Source organism: Prunus persica, chromosome G3, assembly GCF_000346465.2.
Source record: "Prunus persica cultivar Lovell chromosome G3, Prunus_persica_NCBIv2, whole genome shotgun sequence".
NCBI classification, from domain to species: domain Eukaryota; kingdom Viridiplantae; phylum Streptophyta; class Magnoliopsida; order Rosales; family Rosaceae; genus Prunus; species Prunus persica.
In genome coordinates, this window is record NC_034011.1 from 13,440,341 (window position 1) to 13,454,428 (window position 14,088).

General features: G+C 47.6%; 1 protein-coding gene across 1 annotated transcript; it reads right to left on the bottom strand.

Annotated features, from left to right (window-relative positions):
- Nucleotides 3,265–4,083, bottom strand: LOC109948048. The gene has a single exon (XM_020559949.1). The coding sequence runs from the start codon at nucleotides 4,081–4,083 to the stop codon at nucleotides 3,265–3,267; it is 819 nt and encodes a 272-aa protein (XP_020415538.1).

Below are 14,088 nucleotides of genomic sequence, written 5' to 3' on the forward strand. Positions count from 1 at the left end.
TCTTATTTAGTTGATGTAGTTGTCTTCAAAGTTGGAAACTTTCCCTCTTTGTCTGTATATTTTATCAAACTTGGAAAGAAGTAAAATGATTTTGGCCAGAAAAAAGGTAAAAAGATTTTTCAAACAAAAAACGTATGAGCATGCAAAACAGTAACCAAAATAGTGAAAATGAAAGCTTACCTTTTGCGTGCAATGAAAGCAAGAGGAAGATGATCGATGTTTAAGTTCAGAGACGACGAAGAAGACGAGAGGAAGACGATGAGAAACTCTGACAATGCTCTGACAAGGAAAAAAGACGAAAAGGTTTCTCTGGGAGATTGAAATTTTTAATCGGGTTTGGAAACAGTGCATGTGTAAGTCGAAAAGTTGCTTACATATAAAACCATTTCAAAAAAATAATACGGCGGTTACATTTAACTACGTCGTTTTTAACTAACACGACGCAATATTTTTCGTTCGACGTGGAATCATTTCATTTAACGTCGTTAGGTTTAATATAACCGACGTGGATTTTAATTTTTAAATTATGAATAGAATTTTTTTTCCCGTGACCTTTCAGTTTATTTTTCAATTACAGTGCGTTATAAATAGAGTTTTTTTTCCGGAGGAAATTTAAAACGAAGGAAATTAATATTCTGCAATATGTAAAGTTTCTTTTTTGGATGACAGATTTAAATAAAATAAGAATATAAAAACAACAAATGTGTAAGTCAAGTAGACGAAAAGTTGCTTACATATAAAACCATTTCAAAAAAATAATACGGCGGTTACATATAACTATGACGTATAAATTACAAAATACGACGGTATATTTAACTTCGGACGTGGTAAATAAATACGACAGTAGTTTGTAGGTACCGTCGTAGTAAACTCAAAAATTAAAGTACATAAGTAATAACTCGCGTCATGGTAGATTATTTAACACGTCGTTTTTATTAATTTACCGACGTGGATTTTTGTAATATACGTCGATCATACCGACGTTGATTTTACAATTTAAACGGCGGTTGTTTTGTAAGGACCGCCGTTGGTTTTAAAAATTTATTCTATAAATTTGTCGCTTTCATTCATTTTCGGTTTACATTTAAGGTTCCAAGTTCTTCCTCTCTCAGTCTCTCATGTCTCAAAGACAATAATTTGGATGTCTTTCTCAAAGAGAAATTGAGCTTACTCGCATCAAATATATGTCCACAAGAAGAAGCTTGTCAACTAGCCTTCTCACTTCCTTGATCAAGCCTGATAGGACACTTAGTGCTTCTGAATACTCCTTTCTTTCCATCAAAAGAGATGCAAGCCTGGCCTCCACTCGCTGTCGAAGGAAAGTTCGCTTCTCAGGGAAATCTGAAGATCAGATGTGCCTGATCCTCTGCTTGATTTTCTTGCCTAAAAAGATCCGTCGGATTTGTGATAGCCTCTTCCTTTATCCGTAGAGCTTCAGAAGAAGAAGATGGGTTTCAAGAATGCGATAAAGAATAGAAATGGCTTCAGATGGCCTCTAAAGCATGAGCAATTGAATCAGTAGTTTCTGGGAGATATGATGAAGACATTGTCAATGCTTTGAACTACACAAGTCCTGCAGAAAGATATGTTAAAGAAACTGAAACAACGGCGGTTTTCTGTTCTACCGTCGTCTTTTCTCGTCGTCTATATTAAGTTAAGATGGCGGTAGATTTATAATTACCGACGTTGATTATTTTGTTAAACGTCGTTAAGTGTACTACAACCGACGTGGATTTTAATTTTAAATTATAAATAGAGTTTTTTTTCCCGTATTCTTTCAGTTTTAGTTTTCAATTCCAAAGCGTGATAAATAGATTTTTCTTTCCCGAGGAAATTTAAAATGAGGGAAATTAATGTTCTAGAATTTGTAAACTAACACGACGCAATATTTGCAAATCTGTGTCATCTGTTAAGATTATGATGTGGAACAGAGTTCCATCTGGTAAGATTTCGTAACCCTTGGGATCTCAGACAAATCTGATTATGTCGGCGGTGTTCTATATAAACCGTCGTGGTTATTTCAATTCTTGTCATTAAGTAGATCTACCGACGTAGGATAAGAAAATAAAGGAAAAATTGTTAACAAAAATTCTTATTAAGACGACAGTTTAAATTAAAGGTACGACGTATAAAATTAATAAATACGACGTTAAATTTTATAGTACGATTTAAAGATAACGTCGTAGAACTATACGATAATAACGTCGTTATATTTATATTTTCCGTCGTTGTAAATTAATTTAATACGGCGATATTTTGTATTTTAAAGCCGTGGATTTGTTTGTAATTATACGGCGTCTTATACGAAAATTTCGTCGTGTTATTTTATGAGTAAAAACGGCGGCTTTTATTGAAATCGTCGTCTTTACTTTCTACGTCGGTCGATTCATAACTTCTGCCGTTCTTTGTTGGCTTTGATTTTACACTGCGGAAATCTGTTTCAAATAGACGTCGGTTTTTTAATTAGGTACGTCGTTGTTTTTGAACAGCCATTTGAATCTCCATTTTTAGTTGTCTAAGGTGGTATTACACGACGGTGTTTTTAGAACCGTCGTCTTTTTAAAAACCACGACGGTTTTCACTTAGACCGTCGTTGTTTTCTGGTCGTCTTTTTCACTTTTTGTAGTAGTGCAAGAAAGTCTAAGATTTTATTACCAATCACAAATGGGACAGAAACAAACTTTTCAAGTTTTGGATGATGATTTGGTTGATAAAATTTTAACAATTCCTCTTCTTATCTCTAAGTTGCAAGATCAAATGGTTTGGGGCCCTAACCCTAGTGGCTCCTTCACCATTAACAGTGCCTACAATCTCCAAGTTCAGAGCATCCCTCCCATCCTCCAGCCCATCTTCTCAAGAAAATGTGGAAGCTTGAAATTCCTCCTAAAGTTAAGATTTTGCCTAGATGCTTATAAGAAAAAGGCTTCAAGTGAGAACTAGACTTCACAAATTTATATGCCTCAGTAGTGCCATGATTGCCTTTTTTATCAGAAGCAGCTTGAGACCATTCAACACTTTTTGTGGACTGTGGTTTTTCCAAGATTGTTTAGGGAAGTTCATCAGTTTTCCCCTCTCTCCCTGCGCAAGATGGTGACTTCATTAATTGGTTGTCCTCTTTGGCTTGTACCAGAGACGGACCCAGGAATTTTGTGTCGTGGGGTCATAGTGTAAAAGTTCAATTTTTTTTTGAAAGATTAAAATAACATTGAAAATAAAACTAGAGTACATTCATTCATAATTCATGTAAAAAAATAGCATTACAAATTACAATTGGCCACGACGAGGTTTCATATTTTGAAAACGTAGCATTATAGCTTCATTTTCAATACAATCAAAAACATCCTTCTCAACATAAACAAGCAAGCTATCACTCAACCATTGATCTCCCATTTTGTTCCGAAGTGGACCTTTGATAATATTCATGACGGAGAATGCCCTCTCGACTGAAGCAGTAGCAACCGGTAAAACTAGAGCCAATGTAATAAGCAAATACACATAATTGAATGCTCGATGCATCCTTGTCTCCACCATTTTTTTTGCAAGATCACCAATCCCTTGCAAGTCAGAGAAATCACTACCCGAACTCACATGATGAATATAAAGCTCAAGTTGATCATCAAGTGCCAAAAGATCCCCATCCGAAAAGTCTTGAGGATAAAATTGAGCAAGACGAAGTAACTTTTGTTTATCAAAAGCTACAAATGAATTATTTGGACTCAAACATGCCAAACAAATAAGCAACTCAGTATTTACCTCATTAAAATGATCATCTAACTCCGTAAGTTGCTCGTCAATGACATAAATAAAGAGCTCCACACGATAATGATGACGATTTGTCTTTATTGGAGCATTACGCCTTGACCTCCCTGGAAGTACGAAGGCCTCATCCATTGTAGGAACATCAATATGATGTTTGTCATAAAATGAAGACACCTCTTCAACCAATGCATCAAACCCATTATTCCTCATCCAATGTAGTTTTTCCTTGCATGATTTCACCAAAGCCATTGCATTCACAATTTCTTGATCTTTCTTCTGCAATGCTTGTGACACATCATTTGTGAGTCCCAATATAGTCTTCATTAAGAATAGGTGAAACACAAACTGAAAAGTAAGCATTTCCCTTTGAATCTTGTTTACACCATAATGAACCGAGCAGACCCAGCATCAAAGCGACTAGCACTAAGGCAGCCACGCCTTCTCCCGTGTCGAAGGAAGACACACTTCCGAGGTGCCAGACACCTGCCGAAGCTCCCAGCTGCCAAACCTAATCTCCAGGACACGTGTCGCCACCACAACGACTTGCACAAAGTCCCACATTGGAACTTTGTACAAAGTTTCCACTTTCACCTCCCTATAAATAGGGAACAGTACCCAGGTAAAAACAAGAACTATTCTCCCACTTTTACTGTTACTCTGCCAGAATTACTACTTGTAACTGACTTAGGCATCGGAGAGCCTTCGGCCGGCACCACACCGGTGTCCGAAGCATAACGATTGCTTCTCCCACTTTGTCTTCTGCGGGTTTCCCATCAACCTATATTTCACCAAGGGCCTCAGCCCTCTTCCCTGCTGAAGACCCAGCACATCTAATCACTAAGTTAGACTCAATATTGGCCGGGCCATTTTGAGCATCAACAGTTTGGCGCCGTCTGTGGGAACTCGACACTTGAATCCCCTCTTTCTCTATCAGCCCAGCTGGCTCCTTCACCCCTCAGGCCCCGTCGCCTCTTCTTCACCCCACATTCTGCGATGCCGACCGAGGATAGCCGCGATACCCAGCATCATACCCCCCGCGATGGTACTTCTAGAAGGAAATCTTCGGAAGATGCCACTCTCCAGGCAGAAGTGGAGCGCCTCCGCGACAGTGTCACTAAAATGTCGGAAAAATACGAGCACCTTCATTGCAGGAATGTTGAGCTAGAACATGACTACCGTGTTTTAAAGCGGAACTGGGAAAGGACTCACACCCAGGATGCCCAGCATGACCTCACCCAGAACGTTGGGCTTACTCAGCCGAACCAGCCAGTACATTCCAGCCACAGTGCCTCGGCCCAAGCTAGGCTCCGCAAGGGTAAAGACCACCTTCATCCGGAGATAACCCAGTCACGATCCCTTTGCGTTCCCCCACCGAGGGACCGGCCCCATGAACCAGTCAGGATCTACCAAGATTGCAGGGATCGCCTCTCGGACCGTCAGCCAAGGCCGATCCCTATCCCTGTCAACCTCGAAGACCCACGGGTGACACACCTGGGCCCCTCGCCAGCCCCCGTCTGCATACCCGACGAGGAAGGTGTCGGGGACTCGGATACTTGGGACTTTTATAATTCAGAGACCCGGCCAAATTACCACACCGGGGCGCTGAAAAATTGGGAACAATCCCCAGTCCCTGTCTGCCCCGCCCCCAGGCCTTTGGCACCTGAAACTCTCCCTCATGCCGACCCGGCCATGAGGCTTCTCTTTGAAAAGGTCCGGCGCCTGGAAAGCGAACAACATCGCAGCCATCAACCCCTCTGGGCAAAACCACGACCAGGGCCCTTTACCGAACGCATCCTCCACTACCACCAGGAGAAAGATATCCAGCCACTCCGCATCGCTTTCTACACTGGCACGGAGGACCCTCTCACCCACATCCACTCCTTCCAGTCTGCCCTTGGGTGCAAAGGCCTCACTGATGAAGGCATGTGCCTCCTTTTCCCTTCCACCCTCAGCGGCGCGGCCCTGAATTGGTTCTACAGGCTCCACCCCCGCACCATCAACTCCTTCGATAGTCTCAAGCAGACGTTCCTGGACCATTTTATGATCCAGACTGATCGCCTATACTTTGCCGACGACTTGTATATGCTTAGGCAGGCTGAGGACGAACCCCTTCGGGAATATGCAGCTCGGTTCAGTCATGAGTACTCCCGCTGCCCAGACACTGACGATCGCGCTGCCTTCGGTGCTTTTAAGAGCGGCCTCCGCGAGTCCAACTTCCGCTACCTGGTTCATAGCAACAGTTGGAACACATATGCAGAGCTGATGAAGCAGGCAGCGGTCCATGCTAAGGCCGAATACTTCAATTCCAAGCTTGGCCCAGCTAACCTGATGCGCAACGCTTTCGCTGATCCTCCACCTGCTTCAGCACCCGCCCCAGCCCCACCTCAGCATTCTACCCCTACCCCGAGTACTCAGGACAACCAACAACATAAGCGGAAGGATAGCTACCAGCATCCCTTCGGTAATAACAAACGTGGCAGGCATGGCAACCACCACCACTCTAGCGGAGGCAACCCTCCTAGGCCTGCTGATCGGGCCCCACTTCCATTCACACCCAGGCCCAGGTTCGAGGTATTTACCACCCTCAACACCACCTATGAAAATGTCCTGGTGCGTGAAGCTCCTATCATCCCCAAGCCACCCCCCCGGAGACCATCCAGCAAGCCCATGCCAAACACGGGTGTCTTCTGCCGCTTTCATCAATTCAGCGGCCATGACACCGAATCTTGTGTTGCCTTGCGCAACATAATTGAAGGGCTCATCCTCGAGGGAAAGCTGGACAACTATGTACGCAACATACCAGCCCCGCCTAACCCTCACCAACGACAAATCAACATGATCTCCACCATCAGCGGAGGTCCTACCCTGGCTGGCACCTCCAACAACTCCATCAAACATTATGTCCGCTCCACCTATGCGCACCAGGTCTTCAGCACCGAGCAGGGACGCTTGCCAAAGACCCACAGGACTGGCTGGGCCCCCATTACCTTCTGCGATGAGGAGGAGCGTGGTGTTATCCTCCCCCATGACGATCCACTCATTATCCGGGCTGACATTTCTAACTTCGACGTTGGGCGTATCCTGGTGGACACTGGCAGCTCGGTCAGTGTGATGTTTGCCGAGGCCTTCAATGAACTCCAGGTCCCGCCTCACCTACTCGACCGAAGCATCACACCCCTTGTGAGCTTCTCGGGTGATGTGGTCCAGCCCATTGGTAGCATTCATCTCCCTATCTCAATTGGGGCCGCACCCCAGCGGACGACGATCACTACCCCCTTCCTTATCGTCGATTGCCCCACAACCTACAACGTCATCCTCGGCCGCCCAGCCCTGGCCCAAATGCGAGCTTTTATTTCCACGCATATGCTGCTGTTGAAGTTTCCCACTCCTAATGGCCCAGGCACGGTGCGCGGCGACCAACTCGGGGCCCGAAGCTGCTATGCTTCAGCAGTGAAATCCACCAATTGCCAACCTAGGAGCGAGGCCCTTTCGGTAACCATGGCTCCCGCCCCTCCTCAAGCTAGCACAGAACCACCTGTAGACCCAAGGGAGGAGTCCATCGCACCACAGGCCGAACCTATGGAGGACCTGGAGCTGGTTACCCTCCATGACGATATCCCGGATCGACAAGTCCGGATCGGCACCTCCATCTCGCCAGAGCTTCGCTCTGACCTGGTCGCCTTCCTCCGCCTCAACTCCGAAGTCTTCGCATGGTCCTACAATGACATGCCTGGCATATCACCAGACATCATATCCCATAGGCTTAGCGTCAATCCTGCCATCAGACCAGTCCGACAGAAGCGCCGCGCTTATGATCCCGAGCGCTATGAGGCCATGAGGGCGGAGGTGGAACGATTGAGTAGCATCGGATTCATCAGGGAGCTTAACTATCCTACATGGCTGGCTAATGTCGTGATGGTCCGCAAGCCAAGAAAGGGCTGGCGCATGTGTGTCGACTACACCAACCTTAATCGGGCTTGCCCAAAGGACAGCTTCCCACTACCCCGCATTGACCAGCTAGTCGACGCCACAGCCGGCCACGCCCTTCTTAGCTTCATGGATGCTTATTCAGGTTACAACCAGATCTTCATGCACCCCGAAGATCAGGCCCACACCTCTTTCATTATGGACCGCGGCCTCTACTGCTATAAGGTGATGCCCTTCGGCCTAAAAAACGCCGGGGCTACTTATCAGCGTCTGGTGAATCAACTATTTGCCCCCCTGATTGGCAATACCATGGAGGTCTATGTCGATGACATGCTTGTCAAGAGTCGCACGGCTGACCAACACATCCCCAACCTCTCTGCCATGTTCACCATCCTGAAGCAGTACAAAATGAGGCTTAACCCCACCAAATGTGCATTCGGGGTGGCTTCCGGCAAATTCCTTGGCTTCATGATCAGCCAAAGGGGTATTGAAGCCAACCCAGAAAAGATCCAGGCCACCTTAGACATGACGGTACCTAAGACGGTCAAAGATATCCAAAGCCTTACAGGGCGTGTCGCCGCCCTGACCAGATTTATCTCCAAAGCCACTGACCGCTGCGCCCCATTCTTCAAGGCCCTTAAAGGCACCAAAAGAAACATCACCTGGACTGCTGAATGCGACACGGCTTTCAGCGAGCTCAAGGAATATATGGGCCGGGCCCCTTTATTGTCAACCCCTGAGCACGGAGACATCCTTGTGATTTATCTCTCCATCTCAGCTTCGGCTGTTAGCTCTGTGCTCATCCGATCAAAGGATAACGCGGAACACCCAGTGCATTATGTTAGTAAAGCATTGCAAGATGCCGAAGTTCGGTACCCGGACATCGAAAAATTGGCGTTCGCCCTGGTCGTCTCGGCAAGACGCCTTCGACCATATTTCCAAGCTCACACCATCCATGTCTTAACCAACCAACCGCTCCGACAGGTGTTGCAGAACCCAGAAACTTCTGGGAGGCTGGTCAAATGGGCCATTGAACTGGGCGAGTTTGATATTCATTACAAACCCCGCCCGGCTATGAGGGGCCAGGCCGTTGCTGACTTCCTATCCGAATTCACGGATCCCCAAGCTTCCGCAGCTACCCAGCTCATAACCGACCCCAATCCCCCTCCCAGCCAGGACCAAACCCCCACCGAAGGCAATCTCGACCTGACCCAGCCCCTGTGGACTTTATTCGTAGACAGCTCTTCTAATGCCCAGGGTTGTGGGGCCGGCCTCGTTCTCATCTCCCCAGACAAGGTTGCCCTCGAGTACGCCCTTCGCTTCAAATTCCAAGCCTCCAACAATGAAGCCGAATATGAAGCACTCTTAGCTGGTCTTCGATTAGCCAAAGAGATGGACGCCAGGCAAATTCAGATATTCAGCGATTCACAACTCGTGGTCCACCAGGTCAACCAGGACTTCACGGCTAACGATGCCTCTATGACGGCCTACCTCCAGCACGCTCGGCACTTGCTGGCGACCTTCCACGCCCACTCTATCAGGCAAGTGCCGCGCTCCGAGAATAGCCATGCCGATGCACTAGCCAGGTTGGCATCAGCCCTGGAGCAAGGAATGGGTCGACACATCCACATCGAGTTTTTGGCCCACCCCAGCACACAAGCCCCACTCATCTGTACTATTGATCACAGCCCTACATGGATGGACCCCATCCTCCAGTTCTTACAGAACCAAACACTACCGGCTAATCCGGCAGAAGCACGACGCGTTCGCCATCGCTCTGCCCGTTACCTGATCATCAACGGCTCCTTATACAAGCGGGGTTTCAGCCTTCCTTACCTCCGATGCCTGACTCCAGAGGAGGGTCACTATGTCCTCCGAGAAATCCATGAAGGCATATGCGGTAACCACTCGGGCGCACGCTCGCTGGCCCATAAGGCAATCCACCAAGGATACTTCTGGCCATCGCTCCACACTGACGCCCAGAAATTCACCCAGAAATGCGACAAGTGTCAGCGATTTGCCAACATTCCACAACTCCCGGCTGAACCGTTGACTGCCATCGTCAGCCCTTGGCCATTTGCCCAATGGGGACTGGATCTCATTGGACCTATGCCAGAGGGCAAGGGCCAAGTCAAGTATGCAGTTGTGGCCGTAGACTACTTCACCAAGTGGGCTGAGGCCGAGGCCTTGGCCACCATCACTGCGGCTCGCATCGAATCCTTTGTGTGGCAAAACATTGTATGTCGCTTCGGCATCCCCAACTCCATCGTCACCGACAATGGCCGGCAATTTGACAACGCCAAATTCAAACAATTTTGTTCCAACCTCAAGATTCGTCTGTGTTTCGTCTCCCCAGCCCATCCTCAGTCCAATGGCCAGGTCGAAGCCGTGAACAAAATTATCAAGAAGACCCTCAAGACAAAACTTGACAAAGCCAAGGGCTGCTGGCCAGAACTACTTTCAGAAGTACTCTGGTCCTACCGCACCACCTTCCGCACATCCACGGGTGAAACGCCGTTCTCCCTATCATTTGGAACCGAGGCCGTGGCTCCGGTAGAGATTGGCCAGCCCACATACCGAACCTCCACTTACGATGCCACGGCCAATGACGAGCAGTTGGCCCTCAACCTCGACTTCATTGACGAGCTCCGGGACCAATCGAGCATGCGTAATGTCGCGTACAAACAACGGATCGCCAAATATTACGACTCCCGAGTCAAGCCCCGTGCTTTCAAAATGGGGGACTGGGTCATGCGCAAAGTTTCCTTGGCTACCAAAAATCCCAACGAAGGTACCCTCGGCCCTACATGGGAAGGTCCTTATGAGATTATCAAAATCTGCCGCCCCGGCACTTATCAGCTTCGTGATTCCACAGGCAAGACGCTGCCTCACCCGTGGAATGCTGACCACCTCAAGTACTATTACAAGTAAACATATCTAGATCCTAGGACAATACTTTGGTCTTGATTATTTACTGTAAGGTAGAAGTAAGGTATCTAGACCCTAGACCACTTGTACCTTATGCCTTTCGGCACCTATTTAAATGAAAAGCCTGACTCCGGCTCATTTTCATGCATTCACATGGCTATTACTTTACTAGCACAATTGATATCACACAAGTCTCATATCATAAATCAAAACAACCTTGCTCCACGTAAGGCAAACTGTTCATACAAAGCAAAAATAAACAAAATAGCTAGAATACAACAGAAGGCAACGCCTTCAAGACTCGGTGGAAGGGGCTTCCTCAGTGGCTGGCTCCGCCTCTGGTGTCGGGACACTGGCATCAGCAGGAGGAGACTGTGCAGGAGGCTCGCCACTCGTGTCAAAGTTGATCTCAACCGAGGGGTTGAACCTAACCAACCTATCCTCCCAGCGAAGCTGCTCATCAACCAGCCGGTCCATGATATAGCTCTTCAGCTCCTCTGAGGATCGGAAGGACTCAATCACCTCGACTCGGGCAGCAGCCACCTCCTCGGCCTTCGATCTCTTCAGCTCCTCCACCTCCTTGGCCAGGGCCGCCTTTTGAACCAGCAAGGCGTTCTTCTCTCGGATGGCCTCCTGCGCCTCCGCCATTTTGCTCTTGGCTAGCTCATCCCGCCTCTTCAGCCTCTGGATCTCCTTGTCAGCCTTGGCCATGCTGACGTACATCTCGCCAAAGGCCTGCAAAACAAACACCATGTTTGTCAATCCACACAAAAATAATCCAACACAAATACATTCAAAAAGGGCCTAAGCACTTACATAGGCAGAGGTGAGGATCGTCTTTTGGGCCCGGTCAATGAAGGAAGAAGCTGGAGTCCTCGCCAGAGCCTCAGGGTCGCTCTTCACGCCTTCCAGGAAGACGTTCACTAAAGGCACCTCCTGCCGGTGCATCGCCAGGTTGACCTCCTTCTTCTGCTGGCGTAGCCTGCCGAAGTCTACCTTCTCTACCCCTTCAGCGAACACGTCCTCCATACCGAAGGGTAGCTTCGGCGGTGCCTGCAGATCAAAGGGCAGAAGTCTCGGCCCTGACCCCATCACATGCTGATGAGCCTCCTCTAAGGCTTTCCTCTTCCCCAGCACGTCCGCGACCCGACCCTCATCTTCATCCCTGGGTCGTTTTCCAGCACTCTTCTCAGCCTTCTTGGCTCGAGACTCCCTCAGCCGCTTCTGCATCTCGGTCTCATCAATGTCTACGGCCACCTTCGTACTCCCCCTTATGATGCCAGCCACTGTCAAAACAAACAAAGCAATTCTATTACTCAAACTCACAAAGGCTCAGCACAAAACAAAAAGATAACCTAGGTATTTACTTCCTTGCAGCAGTCCGGACTCAAACAAATTCTTCTGCGTGACTAGATTCCCGCACTCACGCTCAGTCTCCGACAGCTGCGCCCTCACCCACTCAACCTCGTCTTCCTGCTCCTTGGAGATAGGCCCCCACTTCACTGAACCTGCACCAAAGGTTAGATACTACTTAGCCATTTATACTGGCACAGACAAAATAGAGAACCAAGCACAAGAGACAACAAAACACTATCAAACATCAACCAGTCTTAAGGAATGGGGCCAAGGACCTATAGACTGGAAGTGGGTAGGAATGTGTTGGACAACGCTCTTCCCTGGCGGACTCTCCCAGTCCCCGTAGGCCATGCACCACCTGTTCCTCCAGGACTTTTGCGTTGTGGGCTTGTGTCCAATAAAATAACCCCTCTCCTTCGCCTTTCGGCAATTGGCCTGTACCCAGCCAAAATTCCCTTGCTGCTTTGAAATGGAGTACAGGTACATGAATTGCTCAAACGTTGGCTCCCCTAACCCAGCCAACCACCAGGCAATATACACCCCATGAAGAAGAATCCAAAAGTTGGGATTATACTGCCTCGGTGCATACCCCAACTTGGCCAACATCATCTGAACCCACGGATGAAACGGTAGTCTGAAGCCGTGCCGATACATATCTGTAAAAATCATCATGGAGCCATCCGAGGGATATCTGACTACATCGGCCTCAGTGGGTAACCTCAAACCCACATAGGCTGGCACACAAAAATCTGTTCGTAGCTGGGCCAATTTCGCTTCTGTAAGTGTATTTCGCCTCGGCAACGGGACACCAACCCGGATGTCTAATCCCTCTGACACCGAAGCCACGGCTATACCCACAGACCCTGATGGTGATGCCTGGTTGCTCGAACCCACTTCTTGTGTTTGAGGCAAGGCTAGAACCCGATTTGCTATAGCCTCTAACTCTATATAATTTCTCTGCATCTCCCTATATGCAGCCGACCCAGAGTCTCCCGATGGCTCAACCCTCTCACCCCCAGGCCCTATCATCCTACTTTCTATAGTGCCTTCTACCAGACCCTCTGTCTCTGAACTCTCCTCTTCAGAACATATATATTGGCTGGGCTCTTCACTTTCAGTATCATCCCCACCAAAGGCAGGGGGGTCAAGACTTTCCCTATCAGAACTTTCAGACATCTACAAATATGGAAAAATAAGAAAAAGGAACTAAATGCACATGCAGAGAGGATCGAACCACAACAACAAAAATTTGCCAAATCTTCATGCCAGGCAAGAATTCTACATGTTCATACATATGTTCAACATGTTCATCATGTTCATGCTCATGTTCAATGTGTTCTTCCTAACCTTCAACATGTTCATGCAAAGCAAGACATTTCAATTCAAAGGTTCTAGCGAAATAAGGTCTAACCTTGTTCGTAGCACCACGAATGGATCACCGGAAATCACCTCAGCCACAAGCACCACCACAAACTAATCGCTGGAAATCGCCTCCCCTCTTCTTCAATTTCTCACAAATTTTCTCAACTCAACTCAAGTGTGGTGCCTTCACCACCCCAAGTTCCTTTTTATAGCCACCTAAGGGTACCATGCCTCGATTCACGAGCAAACCCTAGCACCCTTTTATCTTCCCTCCTAAAACCCTTGTACCTACACACAATTTGAAATTCAATTTTCAAATATACAAACAAGAAACAAAAAACAATTGAGGGAAATTTAGGGGCCTTGCCGAACGGCAAGGCCCGTGCAAAAACAAAATGGAGTCCCCATATTTTCACGTGTCCTAGCCTATTTCGTAAGCCCAATCCCACTACAAGGCTAGGCCCAAATTTGATCAAGGCACCCAAATACATTTCACAACATATATCATGGTAGGGCTTGCCGAACGGCAAGGCCCTTTCACCAACAAATTGGGGGCTCACCTCCAATCGGCAAGCACAAGACAAGCTGCACTAAACAAGCGAAACGGCCCAGCCTCACGGACTCTACACCTACTCATACCCATGGGACCAGCCCATTTGCCGAAGACAACAAAAAGGGCACATCGGAATTTCAATGGCTTTGCGGAACGGCAAGACCCACGAAAATATTCTTAAAGAACTCGAAAAGATACTCACA